This window comes from Strigops habroptila, chromosome 3 (assembly GCF_004027225.2).
Source record: "Strigops habroptila isolate Jane chromosome 3, bStrHab1.2.pri, whole genome shotgun sequence".
Taxonomy (NCBI): domain Eukaryota; kingdom Metazoa; phylum Chordata; class Aves; order Psittaciformes; family Psittacidae; genus Strigops; species Strigops habroptila.
The window spans coordinates 55,849,725-55,867,742 of NC_044279.2; the positions used below are offsets into that span (position 1 = coordinate 55,849,725).

General features: G+C 38.3%; 1 protein-coding gene across 2 annotated transcripts in view; it reads left to right on the plus strand.

Moving 5' to 3' along the window:
* SMC1B (structural maintenance of chromosomes 1B) overlaps positions 1-12,305 on the plus strand; it is a 34,813-nt gene extending 22,508 nt beyond the window's left edge. Inside the window, exons 17-25 of one of the 2 annotated variants that reach the window (XM_030479104.1) lie at positions 883-1,028; positions 2,201-2,354; positions 4,433-4,531; positions 5,259-5,415; positions 6,157-6,311; positions 8,826-8,977; positions 9,228-9,297; positions 11,632-11,742; positions 12,017-12,305. In XM_030479104.1, the coding sequence (XP_030334964.1) occupies positions 883-1,028; positions 2,201-2,354; positions 4,433-4,531; positions 5,259-5,415; positions 6,157-6,311; positions 8,826-8,977; positions 9,228-9,297; positions 11,632-11,742; positions 12,017-12,121 (1,149 nt within the window). In that variant the 3' untranslated portion in view covers positions 12,122-12,305. The remainder of the gene's footprint in view (positions 1-882; positions 1,029-2,200; positions 2,355-4,432; positions 4,532-5,258; positions 5,416-6,156; positions 6,312-8,825; positions 8,978-9,227; positions 9,298-11,631; positions 11,743-12,016) is intronic. The other variant, XM_030479105.1, reaches the window with a different exon arrangement.
* The last annotated feature ends 5,713 nt before the right edge of the window (positions 12,306-18,018 follow it).

Below are 18,018 nucleotides of genomic sequence, written 5' to 3' on the forward strand. Positions count from 1 at the left end.
AACTCCCCCAAAGTGGGCAAAAAACTCTACATGCATCATTTGAACTCTCTATATTTTAACATTAGGAGGCATGTGTTTCTGATACTGAGGAAAAACAACAGACCCTTACTTATGCACAAAAACATGTCTGACTTCATTCCTGTGTGCATAATTCTTCTGAAATATGACTTTGAACAAATTCAGATGGTTTTGTCCTGGAGAAGGATTGTTGGTATTAAATTTTGAAGGTACTTTGTTTGCATACTGCAACAGCAGTTAAGTCTTGAATAGATTGCCATGGTACTAGTCTCTTAGCTAGTCTCTCTCATAGTCTCTTGGACCATGTCTTCATGCATGTGGCATTAGGTTTACTATATTCTAGCACCTAATTTCCAGCAATTTAGCAGTGGTGTAGGTTACATAGAGGAATACTCTTCTAGAGTACCTCCACGGATTCTTTGTTCTCTTCAGGTTACCTCAGGATTTCTCTTTAATGAACAATACTTTTTAAAGGATTTCAGACTTCAGGTTACCTTTGGTGGTGTTGATGTACGTTGTAGATGTACAGCAGGTGGGAAGGATCCTTCTTGCAGGAATAAGGGACTAAGGAAAAAGGAGTAGCCTACAGATTTTGGGCATCCTAGGATCCTTGCCTTGTTTGATGGCCATATAGTTTACTCTAGTACAGTCACAAATCCGGAGCTGGCTGTGCCTATGTATACAAAACATCTGGATCTTCCTGTGTGTAAGACGGGCTGTTTTCCCAGACCTTTCAGATTTTGTGCTGTAACACATTTGAATGTATTTTAACAGGTTTGAACTTTAACTCTTTCTTTCTGTATAATAAAAGCTCCATATCAAGATTTTTGGTGAAAGGTTAAAATTGTAAATATTTCTATGCAGGACGAGGAAAAGCTTCTAAAAAAAGTGAATGAAATTATGGAGCAGCGGCAACAACTGAAGGATAGATTAAGTGCTCATAAATCTGAGGTTATAAAAGCCCAAAATGAAGTTGAAGAGTTCAGAAAGACGGTATTAACTCTTAATAGGTAATTGCTAATTGTACTCCTGGGAAAATGATTAATGTGGTAATATTTAGAAGAGTTGTAGCGATCGGATGTTTTAATTTCTCTTGTTCTGTTTTCTTGTGAAAGATTCATTAGAGATGTGGTAATTTGCATTTACAGTATGTATTAGTTAAAAAGTGTTTCTGATTCGGCATTTGGTTCCCAAAAGTGGTGTGAATGAGTTTATTTAATGAGAACCATCCCTTAAACTATATGGAAGAACATTATCTTATCTACCTCGTGTTAGGTCTCGTGACTTCTGATAAATATGTAATGACTTCTGATAAGTAGGTGTTAGCTACAACTTGGGGGGGGCATATTAAGTTTGCTGATAGTTTCATATTTTTCTTTGAGTAGTATGGTTGGTTCCGTTATTGAGAAATTGGTTTTTTTGGTCTGATTTCAGCATTCTCATTTTCTCCAGGCCTTTCAACTGCTGGATACCTTAAACTAATACTAACTTCAGGTCACTATTTTGTCCATACTGGTTCTTTTAAAATCGACTGCTTTATTATTGATGCGTTTAATGTCTCTTAATCAGGAGCCTGTGTTTAAAAACAGACATGTTGGCACAGTATGGCTAGGGAAACTTCTGGAATTTTACGTAAATTGCAGATTATATACCTAGTAATTAATCTTATAGTGTGTAATTTTCACAAAATAAGGCTGTTATGTCTCTGCCTTATTTAGCAACTTGATGCTATCAGAGGAATTCATTGCAAAGAGTCAAGGCGTATTTCAAGTAGAGTAATGATAAAAGATACTTGATTAAATTTTCAAGGGGTCAAATTTCCATACATGTTCAGCAGAGCTGAACAAAAGAGAGTTCATTTGCAATTAGGAAAGGTGGATATTTGAACATGCTGTAGTGGGAACTTGGCAATGTACTGAAACTATGTCTGTGCTACTAGTATTTACTTTGCAATAGTTAGAGCTAACACATAACAGCAGAGTGTTACTCTGCCCACTAGCACAGCGTGTGGTTCCCAGGTGTCTCTTGAGTGATTTCGGAGAATGAAGGGGTTGGAAGAAGTTAAGTACCGTTTTCCTTTATGTTTGATGGGATTGTAGAGGAAACTTGGTAACTGTTTTTCATGCTGTATGGCTGTGGATGTTACTGGCCTGTGCTTTTTGTTTTGTGTCTTTTTATGCAGAGAAGCTACAAAATTACAAAAAGAAGCTACAGCTATAGAAACCTCTCTGGAAGAGAAAAGATTGAGACGGCATAATATGCTTCTTGAATGCAAATTGCAGGACTTGAAAATAAAGTTCCTGTCTGGATTATTGGATGACATCAGTGAAGTCGAGGTACATAAAATGTTTACAGAAGATAGATATCATGGAGGAGCAATTATTCGGTCTTGAATTTAAAGATATTTATTTTTCCTAACAGGACTGTTTATCGTGGACAGTAATGTTAAGATAAATGTATTGTTTTCATGTGATTAGGCCTTATCCATTCAAGAGAAGGATTCTTGTTTATTTTTGTAGACAGAAATATTGTTTACAAGTATTTTTACTTGTGCTTGAAATTCCTGTGAAATATGTAAAATTCCTGTGGTAAAAGAAAATTGGTATGAAGGAGTATTTGAGATAAACATATGTAAAGGGACACACAGGAGTCGATTCAGAAATGTAAATAAATATGGCATGTGCATGAATTGACATAATATTTGGTTAATCATCCATAATATAAATGCTGTCTAAAATCATCCATTTGTCTTCAGTAGATGTAAATATTCACAGCAATCAGGGATAGGCTAAAATAGAAATACTCCTGCTGGCAGGGGATTGACCCTGGTTATTTTTCTGTCTTCCCTCCTTTTCCAGTGTGTCTTCTGTGAGGGGAAGTTAAACTTTCTTCACTGTTGCAAAAGAAAATAGCTGTGGGTTTTGAAGGACTTGTAACTAGTCTGTGAATTTGGAAGGAGTCTTGCTGGTACCACTCCTTAGAAAAGTATCTTTGCTGGAGGATAGGTGTGAATGAGTGGGACAGAAGACAAAGGCAGAGCGATGGGCAGTCTCTGGAGGGAAAGGACTGCTAATCGTCAGAGTACATAGGCAGCTCAGCTCTTTCTGTTAATTAATAAGAGATGAAACTGAGGAGGTGGGCAGTAGGAATAACAACTTAGATTCCTGATGAATATCCCTGAGAAGACTGCTAAGATTTGGTTCTGAGAAAGAATCTTGGTGGGAAAGGGGCTGATAACGACAGGCAGCATGTGTTCCATTCAAGGGAAAGTAGCTGCTTGGAATCCAAGTGTACAGTGTCCAGAAGATAGTCTGCTTATGCTGTACAGAAGTGACGCTACTCATTGCTTCTGAGGCCAACTAAGAAATGCCTTGATTTACACACTTCAGAGCCTTTCCTTGAAAGGGGCTTGAATTACCATGGAAACATAAACCTTTCCAATCAGCAGATTTACAGTATGCACATTGTTCTAAATCTATTACAAATAAATTACTGCTGTTAGAAATCGTAACGTTTGATTAACAGAAGTTTAATCAAGTTTTAATACATACATACATATATAGCAGCCAGCCTTACTGATTTGGTTGATTTGTGTTTTAGGTCAGGGAGACCTAGTACCTAGGATATGGACATAGATTTATGAGACTATTCAAGCGATATCCCTATAAGGTAGTGGTTTGGAAGGAACAGTACTTTAAAGATTATTCAAGTAGAACTTTTGATTGTGTTAAGAAACAGAGTTGTATACTAAGAACCAGTCAAGGAGAGAGAGAAGAATACTTGCGCAAATACAATCGTTGGGATTTATCCATGACCCTAAAAGGTAAAAAGGACATAGCGAGGAAGACGTCTTACTTCATCTGAGGAAGACTACTTACTTCATCCTGAGACCCCTGCCCACGACCACCAGGAGGCACTACGCAAGCGCAGAACAGATGGAAATGACTTTTATACTCATTATAATACGAAGCGGGGATGAGTCATGAATATGTATCAGCATGTTGGGAGAGGCGATGCATATGTAATACTTTACAGGATAAATTGCGGGCGAATTGTGACGGTCTTTGGAACCAGATTTGGGTGCGTACCCCTGGTTCCCGGGGCCTCGAAATAAAGCACCACATATAACCTCCTTAGAGTGGTTATGTGTTCATTCTCTCCGCTAACACTGCTGCTTTCCTCTAAGCTTCAGACTGAAATGAGCAGATGTTTTCATCTTCATTTAAAAGGTGTGGTTTTTAATTAGACTCAACTAACTGTTAACTCCACTTTGGCTAGGGGAGGAGCTATGGAATAAGTTTACCTCATACTATGTTACTGCTGTCTCCTCATTGTATATTCTTTTAATGTATTGCTTTAATAGTTTAAAGTTAGCTGTCATATTTCTCAACTGGAATGTCCTTTCTATTTATAGCTACGACCTGAAACAGAAGACACTCAGACTACATCCAGTATCTATGAAAGGGAAGAGGCAATTCAGATCGACTACAGCAGCCTAGCAGAAGACCTGAAGGTAATCTCTTTGTTTGAAATTATTAGAGATTGAGTTTTTTATTTAAAATACTTTATTTGTTGAAATTATTTATTTTTCACCCTAGTTTTTAAATCAACTTTACTAAAACCACTGTTAAGCTTAAGTGTGTGTGTGTGTGCATGTTTTGCTGTTGCAATCATACATAGTACTTAATTGTATGGGATTTCTGGATAGATCAATTTCCCGTATATCTAAATTTAATTTAAAGCTTACCTAAACCATAAAAAATAGAATGGATAAACAGTAAATATAACTCTGATTTTTCCTTTCTCCTTTACCTTCTGCATTTAAGTTCCAACACGATATTTATGTCAGAGGCTGGGTACAGAGCAAGGGAAGAATTTGTCACCACTGGAGCTTGTCTCAATGAATTCATCAAGAACTTACCTTCAGCGGCTTTCTTCATAAATCAAGTAGTGAAGCCAGCTAATCCTCCTCCTGCGTTGTATTTTAACTCATACTTCTAGGCTGAAGGGACTTTTTGTCTGTTTCTAAAGGTCTTTGTGGAACAATGCATAGGACCTTGTACATTTATTCTGAGAATGAAGGCTCGGAGTGGAGTTTTGTGTTTATTGTGTTTTTAGTTAAAGCTATTAGATGGGAGGGGGAATTCCTCCAGAAACCATGGGTGCTTGCTGTATATGTTGAAATTTCTTGGCCTAAAAGCAGATTTTACTACTTTAGTATTTTTACTTTTTTCCATTAGGACCTAGACTCTGATAAAGATATACAGGATCATCTGAACCGGATGCAGGAGGAAATAAAATCTAAAGAGAGTACTTTAAGGAAGACAGCTGCTCCAAACCTGAGAGCAGTAGAGAAACTACAGATAGCTCGGGGCAAGTTCCAAGAATCAACAGATGGTAATGCTGGGTCTTTCTTACTAACCTGTGAGAGTTTTCACCCTAATTGTTGAAGTTCCTCTTTCCAGGGTTGGTTCTGCTGCCTTTGCTTCTTTCAGATATTGAGATATTTTTTGTGCTCAAGTGTTCATCCTCAGTTGTCATTATATGTAAACAATTTATTAACATACTTTTAACTCTGCAGTAGTTTATTGAAATATGGTTTGAATGATTGGAAAGATATTTTGTTGGCTAAATGACATCATAAAATATTTTAATGTATTTTCTAAATATTACATTAATAACAAAATTATTTAATTTTTTCTTAAATCACTGAAGGAACACATATATGTTGTCCAGAACTCAGGTATGAGCCTTGCTGCAGTTACTCTTTTCCTCAAAGAGCACTGCAGATATTGCATATTAAGAAAATCAAGGAGTTCTAAAGCTGCAACAGGCAAATGCTGGTTCTGCTTAAGGCTGCCCAGCTTACAGAAGGAATTGGGAGAAGAATTTTGTTCATTGCTCCAGACAAATGTGTCGTAAAGCAGATTGAATACATCCCAACTATTCAGTTTTTGGGGCCTCCATTTGAAATCTGTAAGGAAACTCAGAACGTTGATATACTCCTTCTATCTGCATTAAAATCTTTTTCTGCAAGAAGTATTTTCCTTGATGCTCATTATGGTACACCACATACATTCATTCTGTGTATTTGCTTAGAGGCTTATTGTGGAGTAATTTCAGTAATGTTTTTCATAGCTTTTGAGACCAGCAGAAAGAAAGCCAGAACATGCAAGCAAGAATTTGAACAAGTGAAAAAGAAGAGATACGAGCTGTTCAGCCGGTGCTTCGAGCATGCCTCCATAGCTATCGACCAGATCTACAAGAAACTTTGCAGAAACAGTAGTGCTCAGGTGGGCCATATGCTTGGCTTAAAAGCCTACTCGATGTTTTGTTATCTAGAATAAGAGAATTAGCAGCACTTTTGGTTTCCAGAGACAGTTTCAGTCCTGAAGAAGGAAATTACACAAATAATACAGACCTATGAATTTTAGGGTCAGAGGAGGAATAGATAATATGCCAAAGCATGCTTGACATTAGGCAGAGAAACGTGATCTAAAGTGTTACAAAATCGGGAACAGTTTATGTTAGTTGTACACTTTGTATGTAGCAGACTTGTAAGTTAGCATGACACAAATGTGAAATATATTTGAGTACTACCATTTAAAATAACACTGGTTTACAGATCTAGTGATACCAACAATAGGTAATTAAAACACTTAATCATTAGTGTAGATAAATCTAAAAATCATGAATCACTACAGTGCTAGTCTGAGTTCAGTTCTGTATGAGGTTTTGAAGCTCCTTATACCCTACTTAAATAGTTAAAAAAGATAGACCTAAAACATTCACAACTTTTAAGAAACCTGTAGAAAAACTGTGTCCCAATTTTATTAATCTTTGCAAGTGTTCCACTATGAATGCTGGAAATAAAGAGAAAATTCCCAAATGCTTTGGTTACGTGAAATCATGTAGATGGTTGGATGTTTAAAAGCTCAGACTTGAATTCTTGTCTGTCTTAAACCAGATTTTGTGTTCTCCCCTCAGAGCCAGATATTAAGTGAACATCTTAAGTATCTTTAAATATATCCTTTCTGCATGTAGGTTGGACAGGGTAATAAAGCATTTTTTCATTCCCGATTACTGGGCACATACCTTCTCCCCTAGACTGAACATCAGTCAGGTCTTGACTTTGCATCACTCTGAAACAACCAGTATTTTCCAGATGCATTGCCAAAAATAGTTAGTTGGGTGCTTTCTTTCTGAGGTCTGGGATGCTGTGCCTTGATTTGAGCCATAGTGGCAACCTGGTCACAAGATTATCCTGTGATTAGCTGGGAAGCTAAAACTGCCTACTAGATACAAACATAGCAGCTGAAGAAAGCTGGTCTGATTGCATTGGGAGAGAAGTGATTGCTCTGGGTGCTCTGGTTAGCTAAGGAAAGGGTTAGCTCTGATTTTTGCCATCAGAGGAGGTGGCCTAGGTTGCCGCTTGAACAGATGCTTTTTAAGCAACCTTAACCATTTTTAACATGCAATTGTCCTTAATATTTCTTAATATATTAATAACATTTATTAACAATGATTTACTATCCAGTGCACAAAAGAGAAGCTTTGATTGATTGAGTTAATTTAACTTCCAGAGATTCTGGATTCAGAGCATTCATGCACTGAATATATTGCTCAGTAAAATTTATTTCATCAGCACATTGTGTGTTAGGAGTAATTCAAAAGAAACTACAGAAATTGCACATAGACAGATTGACTCCTGGGTTTGACACCAGTTCTTTTCCATTCCTCTTCTGTGGAGAGAGAAGTGTCTTTCCTTTCATATCTTGATGAGCAAGAAATATATGTACCCTAGAAAGCTATAAGATGATTTTTGCTAGCAGTGTCCATACATCTGAAAGCTTCCTCTTGCACAGATACATGCAGTGGCACAGAACTGGGAGCTGCATTGCAATATATTTGACATGTTTACAGCCTGAAGAATGGTGTTATTACAATGGCAGGCATTCTCTCAGCACAGAAAGAGAGGAAAATAAGTGTACCTTCAACAAAACAAAGATACTGCAAGCACTGTATCTTGCTTCCAGCACTATTTACCACAGAAATTATTTCAAATTGAAGTATGTGTAGTGTTTTGTTTTGTTTTTCTTCCACTGTATCCGTGATCTGAGAAGAGCCATTTGAAATGAGTGTCACTTATGGAATTTTATCTGTATCCACTTCTGCAGAGGGGAAGAGACTGAATTATTTTCTTGTTTCTTCTCTTTAATGGGAAACATAAACCACGTAGCAACTAGCTTATCCATCATCCTTTTGAATGGTTTGGTAAAATGGCCATTCCTTTAAAATCATGCTTTTAATTTTTGAACCTGGGAACAAGGATACAAAGAACAGAGAAAGCCTACCTATATTAAAATCCATCTCCACCCCTAAGGAAGATTTTGTAAAACTAACTTTTACAAAAATGTGTAATTTTGGAAGTATATTTACTTCTGAACAAAAAAGAAAACTGCTTTGGAAGTCTAAAGTTTTAGTAATTCAAAAATTAAAGCAATTGTCTAAAAGGTGATAAAATCAAGTTTATTTAGTGGTTGAGAGTTTGTATATAACAGATACGTGGAGCTGCTCCCAAGATGGTTTTGTTAATTAGCCTCCTGGCTCATGGTTCATTGAGAAAGGCATATTCACTGGGGAATTTTATAGTGGTGCTCTTCAGTCTAGATGAACAGGGGTTTCCTACAGCTAACTGTAGTACTGGTAGTTCCAACACCACCTCAGTCAGTGTTTAAACCTAAAAAATACTCATCTTAATAATTGTATAGCTGTCACTATTAATAATGAAATATCTGCATTTCCAGGCATTCCTTAGTCCTGAAAATCCCGAGGAGCCTTACCTGGAAGGCATCAGCTTTAACTGTGTGGCTCCAGGAAAACGCTTTATGCCAATGGACAGTTTGTCAGGAGGTGAAAAATCTGTGGCAGCCCTGGCTCTTGTGTTTTCTATACACAGGTAAAAGTAATACTGTGGTGTTACCCAGGTATGTGGCTGAGTGAGTGGCAGGAAGATAGAGAGTGTTACACTTACAAACCTATTGAAAAAACCCCCTGCTCATAGCGTAGTCAGACATTATTAAAGTCCTTATTTTTGTCATTACTTCTTATCAAAATATTATGATAAAGTAAGGGAAATCTGTAAAGTGCTTAGAATGTTTATTAACATTTTTGCATCTTAATGCAGAACACCGTCTTGTTTTCTGCAGTTTTCGGCCAGCACCTTTCTTTATTTTAGATGAGATCGATGCTGCCCTGGATAACACAAACATCGATAAAGTAAGTTGGTCCCTTTCACCTTATCTTTCTATCAATCAACAATATAGTGCTATATTTTGTGTAAGGATGGCTACTTTTCATTATAGGTTGTTGGGATAAAGAGATTGGTTACACTGTCTTAATCTGTTTTAAAATATATTGGGTTTAGACTAGGGCTAGGTTTAAATTCATAAATCTAAGTGTGTACTTAGTTGCCAAACTGTGCAGTTGAGAAAAACTGTTCAGGAGCCCGAAAGCAATGCCACATTGTGCCATGTGTGGTACAATCTGACAGGAGGGTCACTGGTGAAGTGCTGGTGGGGTTGGTTCAGTTGGAATTTTTAAGGCCTTTGAGTTCCCTTAACCTCTAAGAAGTATTGAAGAGTGTATCTGCCTGTTGGAATCGAGTCATTCTATCACTGGACTATTGATTTTATCTAATTAGCCAACTACACATTAAAAACAATTGAGGGCTATCACTCCCATGGGTTTGGCCACATGAATTTTTACTTGATTAAAATGCCTTTCTGTCTTCCTCTTAATTTCTCTTCCCCTTTTTGCCAACAACTATTCACTGCAACAAAACCTTACAATAGAATAGAAATAGTAGATTGCCAAACTGTATGTTTTTAAGATGTATATGCAAGAAAATAACATCAATGCAGAAAGTTTTAAGTATTTTAAGTTCTGGTCTAATGTATATTCATAAAAGTAACATCTATAAATACCACTTCGTGGTCAAAGAGCAGTTAAACTTGGATTATATTACACATCAGGGTTAACCCTGAAATTGCTTTAGTACTGTCTATATTTGGCCTTTCACTGAGTCCTTGAGGCCCAGCTAATCTCCTTCTGCTTTCAAGTTGAATTGTGCTTCTGCCTGTTCTGTAATCATCCTGGTTAGAGCCGCTCATCTCCCGTGAGGCGGGGGCACACTGCCTGCTCAACCCCTGCCCAGAACACCCCATTCGGATTACTGCCCTCTGCAGTCCTCTGCAGAGCCTGCCTGCTGTGCCCTGGCCGGGTGCAGTGCGGGGGGGTTGGGGCAGGATGACAAAAAGGGCTGCTCTTTTCCCATCAGCAACCTGAGATACAGGTGGTGATGTGTAATGTGCTTGGAGAGCAGCTGCCCATGTAGTGCAGGAAGACAGTGACAGAACAGCTGTTTCCTAGAAAATTCCTTGAATTGGCTTCAATGTTTATCTAGGGATTCTTATAGGGAGAGCCAGATTATTATTTGAGCATGTGTGAAAAGTGTTTTAAATTGCAGAATGAGCAAAAGCAAAATTGCTGTGATCTGCAGGTATAATTAACTTAATGTTTCCCTGTGCCCGTGGCCTTTCATATCTCCTTCCTTATCTCTGAGATGCAGTTGTTAGTGGAAAGTACCAAAACCTTCAGACAAAGGAATTAATATTGCAAGTGAGCAAAAAGGATGCATGGTATATATGTTGCTAGTACTTACTGGTATCCAGGTTTTATGAATCATAGAATCACAGAATGGTTTGGGTTGGAAAGGACCTTGAAGATCATCTAGTTCCAGCCCCCCTGCCATGGGCAGGGACACCTTTCACTAGACCAGGTTGTTCCAAGCCCCATCCAACCTGGCCTTGAGCATCCCTTGAATGCTCCAGGGATGGAGCATTCACAACTTCCTAAGTCTTTTTGTGTCCATTCTTTCAGTTTATGTTAAAGCAGATATCCAATAATTTACTTGTAATTGCACTGTAAAATGAATGTGAATTATGTAACTCCCTAAAGGCAGTGCTTCCATTAAGAAAATGACTTCCGTATCACGTTGATATAACAGTGCAGGGAAAAGTCACATTAAAAATGTACAGGTTTTCCTTCATTCAGCATTTAATTTGTATTGTGGGACACTGCCTTACTCAGTCACCAATTTATCACTTCATATTTGTCCCTTTCTTTTGCAGGTAGTTGAAAAAAATGTTGCTGTCTGCAGTGAACTAGCACATATTGAGGATCTTAGTGAACAGCCAGTAACAACCTGTTCATGCTTTTTTTCCTAATTCAGGAATTTCCACCTTTCTTTGTCATTCTGTGAACTGAAATTTTTTGCATTGGCACTGGCCTTTTTCTGTAACTTTACTCATTGGAGTGAATGATTATTTTCTTGAGCGTTTTCACAAAGCAAATGTGAGGGGTTGTCTTAGGAACATGCACAGTGTCTGACTTAAGACTATTTTATTTCTCATTTTATCCTGCTTACTTCCTAGCTGAGTTACTGAATTCTGGAGCTAATGCAGTTCAGTTCTTCCCTCATCATTCCCTAATTACAGCATGATTTAAGTCTGCCAGAACTAACTTACTGAAATATTTGGCTTCTTCCCAAAGGTATCAAGTTTCATTAGAGAGCAGGCACATGAGCAGTTACAAATGATAGTTATTTCTCTAAAGGAAGAGTTTTATTCCAAAGCAGACGCATTGATTGGAGTGTGTCCAGAGGTAACAATTAATTATTATCAACTTTTGTTAAATAATACACACTGGGGTTTGCTGAAGTACTGATTTACACTTTAAGTGTTACTCCAGTGAATCATGTACATAATTGTGTTGCTGGATTTGAACTACTTTGTGTTCAGAAATAAGTGCAGGTGCTGGCTCGATGAAAAGATCATTTTGGTAACTCAAGCTCATTATTCTATCTCGTAGTCATTTATGAAATGCTTATTTCAAATGACAGAAGTGTTTTCAATTGTATGATCTTTCCTCTTCCTAGCACGATGACATCATGTTCAGTCGAGTCCTGACTTTGGATCTTACCGAGTATCCAGACACTGATGATCAGGAAAGAACAGAGACGCACAAACGCAGTTCAGAATAAGCTGTGGATGATTTCGGGGCCAGGTGACAACAGCAAGAACTGTGTTTACAGGTGCCTGTTACAAAGCTGAATTTGAATGTGGCCGGTAGGGGTTGTTAGAGAAATGTTTCCCTTTCAAACGAAACAGTTTTCCAAAATGTTGAAGTAACTGTTGTTCATTGATACAGTTCTGTTAGTAAGAGAGAGCCAGATGTTGTTCTGAAGTGCCTGTAAGCGTCTTGCGTTTCTGATGAGCAGTAACATGCTTAGCCACATCTCCAGTGCACTGCTTAGAGGCACACTACCACTGGTCAAGACCTTTGCAGTCTGCCTCTTCTGTACTGCAGCTGCATCCATTTGCCTTCAGATAGGATTATTTTCTGTTCTTAAAACAAGAAGTTACTGGAATCTGCCCATTATCTCAGGTGACTTTTGTGCTGCCCAGTAAGACTTCAGTCTTCTGCTTATGAAAATACTAGTTACTTTAACAAAAGCACACGATACATCTCTATAGGCATGATGCAACCTGGAAAAATTTCACCTGTGAGGTATTTCACCCCACCCAAAAGTGGAAGGAATAAAACAGCCTATGTTTTATTCCTAGTGGAAGGAATAAAAAAGTCTATTGGTTTGCAGTGAAGACTGTTATTACCTAGTTATCCCAGTGAAGTCCAGTTCATTTTGATGGCCATAATTCATCCAAGGAGCCAAGTTAATGAAGTTGGTTACAGAACACTGTTTGGGAGAGCCTGAAGCACTTCATCTGGCTTATCTTTCACCTCAGTGTATGCTGAAGAGCTTCCTTTGGTTTATGGTTGTTCGTAATTAGATCTTACATTCATATACTAGCTTCCTTTTGTCCACTGTACTGCTTACATGCATCTACTTTGTGATGTGCCACTGATACTGTGCTTGTGGACATGTGGGGTTACTGCATAGGGAGGAATGATGTGAGCAATAATAATGGGTTCCTCTGGGAATGTTTCAGCAATGTATGTGTGCCCACTTATACTGTAGACAGATGTATGTCAAATACTAATGTTACTGCCACAGTCTATTAAATAAAATCATTTACTCTGAGTGTAAGTCATGAGTTAGCATCAGATGAATGGAAGAGCAGCCTCTACTGATATTTCAAAGCTCTTTGAGCCATGAGACACTGTATTGCAAATACAGAAGTTTGGAGTTGGTTTGTGGTTATTTAACCATTTGCTAGGAGCAGCTGGTTGAAATAGAAAAATACAGTAAAGAATTGAATGGTCTGAAGAATGGTGAAAGCTACATCTTTTACCTACTATACAACAATGGTCTATTTTAGCTTTAAATATTTTATTAAGAGAGTGTATGTCATCATCAGAGATGTCCTATCACCATCATTACACAGGACAAGAAAGAGTCAAGTTTATTTTCAGTAAATATGTCTTACTTGCATTTAAAAAAAATAATTATGAATTAAGTATAAAAAGAGCCACCCCCAGTAGAATTGGCAAACATCATTTAACGTGCCACTTTGTACAGTTCTTTCACAGTGCTCAGGTATAATAACAGGGCCTTGAACAAGTTACTCTTTCATTTAACAGATAAATGGAACAGCCGAGTTTCACGTTCTGTCCCTTTTGACTGTATTTTAAACCCTGAGGCAGCTGCAAAGCAGTTGCATCCCTAGATTCTTCGATGGAGAGGTTGTTGTACAAGTTGCAGTGCAGCAGTGTCTGCAGGACAGCAGAGCCCCCAGTGCTAGGTGTAAGCTGCCCTCACCAAAGGAAGGGGATTTGATTTCCTACCCTGGATCTGACTGCAAGCACAGGATAAGGAGTTACACAGGCTTAAATAACTGCAGTAATCAGTGTCATAAATAGCTCATCTGATTCATTTTTCTGCAACTTGAAGCAACAGTTTGTGTTCTAAACTGATCCATCAGCATCCAAAATAGCATGACTATCACTTCTCAAAACCACCCACTCTTGTTGACTAGAGAAGCAAATTGCAGAGTTGAGTCTTTTAGTGCTGCCAGTAAAAGACTTAACTTTCAAAAGTGATGTATGCATAAATACAGTCTCTCAAAGGGAAAGGATGAGTGTGGTCTGTATTCAGGCCGGTTTGGCTTTTTATTTTTACCTTCTAAAAAACACAGATGAAACCTTGAGAACTGATACTTGAGATTCTTAGCAATTGTATGGCACATGAAAAGCCAAGTATGGGTTTAGAAGAGAGGAATACAGCGTTCGTGCACTATTTCAGATCACTTTTCTTGGCACAGTGTCTTCAGAACAGGGACAAAACCCTCCACACCACAAAAACTCAACCCGTCTCAGTAATTAGTCCAGAAAGAAGCATGCACCTCACTTTTAAGCTCTTCATTCTGTACACATACATACTAGAGAACAAGTAGAAGCTGTTTCTGTGACCTGGGAGCAAAGAGTTGACATACCACCATTCGGACATTAAGGTCATGTGACAGACCCATCGCTTCCACTCCCTGTACATCCTCATTTTGGTGTGATGTGACCTCAGCAGGCATAACAGATCAAATCCATGGGGAACATAAGCAGAGAAACCTGACTGAAGCAACCCTCCAGGACTGCCGGATACGAATGTGCCAGTGTCAGAACAAAATGGCCCTGAACGTGCTCTCCTGCAGACACTGAGGTAAGAGGCAGCTTAGAAAATTCCAGATTACGAGTATTAGCAACTGGGCTGGTAATTGTATCAGTTTAGTTCTATAACTGTGACACGACACTTCCTGATGGCTTGGGGAGCTGAATCTGAAGCTTGCAAGCAGCCTGGTGCTGACAAAGCCCTGAAGAGTTCAACCTTCAGCTGCCTAACTGCAGCTCAGCTGATGACGAAAGAACAGAAAACCCTTCATTTTAAAGGCAGCTAGCAGAGAGTCACGGGTATGACACAAGTAATTTCTGACAGATTCACACATTACCTCTGTTGAGGCTTTACCTTGGTAAGAGCTTGGTCCAAGTGGCTTGAAGCACAGGCAGAGAAAACTTGCAACTGCTTCTGAAACAGTTTTAGTAGTGTGGAAGTACCCACAGAGCAACTAGTGTTACTCTCAAGCTTTACATACCCGACATGTTTACAGCTCTGGAACAGAAAAGGATATGATGCACAATTTTTATGCCACTTAAAACCATGGAAATACTCAGCTCAAAACTTGGTAAGCAGCAGATGTAAAACAAAACTTGACAATTACCAATTCTCAGTCCATTAGGCTTGCCAAACATCATTTCAAATGAATTTCGAAGAACAGTCAGAGGACTGTCCAATCATTTACCTTAGACATGTCTGATCGAAAGTAAGCACAACTATTTCAAAGAGACAAGTCACAGTATTTCAAAGAAACAAATTTCTGGTTTTCTGGGAAAAGCAGTAACATTTATTCTCATTTGTTCTCACTTTAGGAGACACAACCATAAGAACAGTTGTGCTTGTTCAGATCAAGGGTTCATCCAGCCTACTGTTCAGGTGTTACTGACCACAGATGACTCTCCAAGGTGTATTTGGTTCTATGTCAGTATTCACCATGCAAGCTAGTACAACAAACTGTTGAGAAAGTCTGGCTTTCATAATTAATTTGCAAAGAAGTGAAAATGCATTTAATTCACACATTTAGTCATACAGAACTTGACTTTCAGAACCACCTTTACAGATTTCTAATTCCCGTTAATCTGGTAATACGGATGTTTAACATCTCTTATTTCACTATCCTCTGAAACTATCTAGCTAAAACCATAATGTTTTACATGAAACAGCCTCAGGCAAAGCACTTAATAAACATGTAGATAACGTTGCTAGCTAATGCCTACAAAGGACTCGTTGCTGAGAATCCCCATGCCTTCCTGCTACATTCAGCACAAACTTATTTCCTCTCAGTTTACAAACAGCTTAACCGAGTATGGAGCACTCAGTGGAGAAACTATTTCTGGGATTAGTTCAAGTTTTCAAGCATGATGTTGTTCTCGTATCCAATTTTCAGGAATATATTTATTTCCACTGTGTTTTCAGAGTTTCCTTAAGAGTCGCTTTTGTATAACCTTCGCAACACAAGTTACCTGGATTTCTGCTCACTTCTAACTGTTGATCATTCTGATGAATCCATCTCTGAGCCCTGAGTAAAACAAGCCTAATTATGCTTCTACCTTACCAAAAGGCTAAAATTAAACCCAGATGTATTACTGTTAGCATTTTTTATTCATTCTTACCAAGTATTTTAAAATCAAGACTCTGTATGTCATATCCCAGTTAAGGAACACACTAACAGAAGCCAAGCTGACAAACTATTGAGTGTGTAAACCTACAACAGCTCCATTTAAGCTCAGACAATTGAAAAATTGAAGCTAATGGAGATACGGCTATTCATGTAGCTGAGAAATACTTGTGTCTTAATTCAAGACAAAATTTATCATACCCACTAAAACTTAATTTCAAGCAAATTAATGCATTTCTTGAATTCATTTTTGATTCAACCAACTTTGTGGAAGACAGACTCCTGCAACACATAATGATGGTGAGAGGCCCTCTGCTAGCCACCTGGCTGCTCCACCTGACCACATAACATGAAAGATTGTTTTCTCAGCAAGTATTTATTTTAAATAAAACCTTATTTCTGTATCATCTATACTGTCTTATGTCTAAAGCACAAGAAGGACTGCATCTTGGCAAGAGAATCTGGCTACAATGTTTGGCTACTTAGAAATACCCAAGATTCATTCCATTAATTATTGGGATTGGTTTTTATGAGGATGTATTTTTTGTTTGGCTTTGAAACATATCTTAGTTTGTGGTTATGGACATTGCAGGCTGCAGACCCTAATCCCTCAAATAAGCATTCTGCCAGACTCTACGACGTATAAGGCCACTTACCAACTCTCAGGTTCACATCCTGGAAGCTAATTTGGAAGCAAGAGGCCTATGGTTGGAGATCATTTGACTGGAGAGAATCAAACAAAAGAACAAAACAAAACAAAACAGTCACCCTATGACAGAAGTTCATCAGCTTTTTTTTTTTTTTTTTTTTTTTGGATTTTTTTTTTTGTTTTGAGGAAAACAACAGATCTCTACTGCAAGTGCTCCCGGGATGTCTTTTCAAGTAGAAAAAATCTTTTCTTATTTTCTCCATGCTCCCATCCTTCACCGATAGTATCCTACAGAGATGCTCCACCATCATCTGAAGAATGTCAGCACATTCAAAATTCAGAACAATAACCTATCTAGAGCAAAACACTTCAAAATCTAGAGAGCAAGATTCCTTTATATATGGAAAAGTTATTATGTAAAAAGAACGCATCAAGGAAGTGCAACTTACTTATTTATTCTGAAAAGGATTGTATCATTTTATAACCCCATCCAGGGTAGTATTTGGGAAAGAAACCCCAAGAAAGCTTTAGTAGTTACATTAGTAACTTCCCAAAATGAATAAGCATCTCACCAAAGGATGCTGTCAGTACCAACATTTTAGACCTTACTGTTTCCTTTCATCCCTAAAGTTGCTTCCTGGAAGCAGAAGCTGTGCAAGTAAGTGGCGGCAACTATCATTTAGTAATGGCTAAATGGCTACAAAGATAAAGTTCAAATCTCTCCATGCCTTTGAGTACTGAGCAAATGCGACTTGTCTTGAATATTCCCTTATTAGACGCAGTAAACACTTCTTCAATGAGCATATGTAGAAAAACAGAGGTCTGGGACACGAGCATTCAGCACCGTTTTCCTTTTAAGATACACTGGACTAACCAAAGGTGTGCGCAGTGGCTTTTCCAAGAACCTTTCCTTGTAGCAGCCTGAAAATCATAGAATGGTTTGGGTTGGAAAGGATCTTAAGATCATCTAGTTCCAACCCCCCTGCCATGGGCACGGACACCTCACACTAGACCACGTCACCTAAGGCTCTGTCCCCACTGTCATCCAGA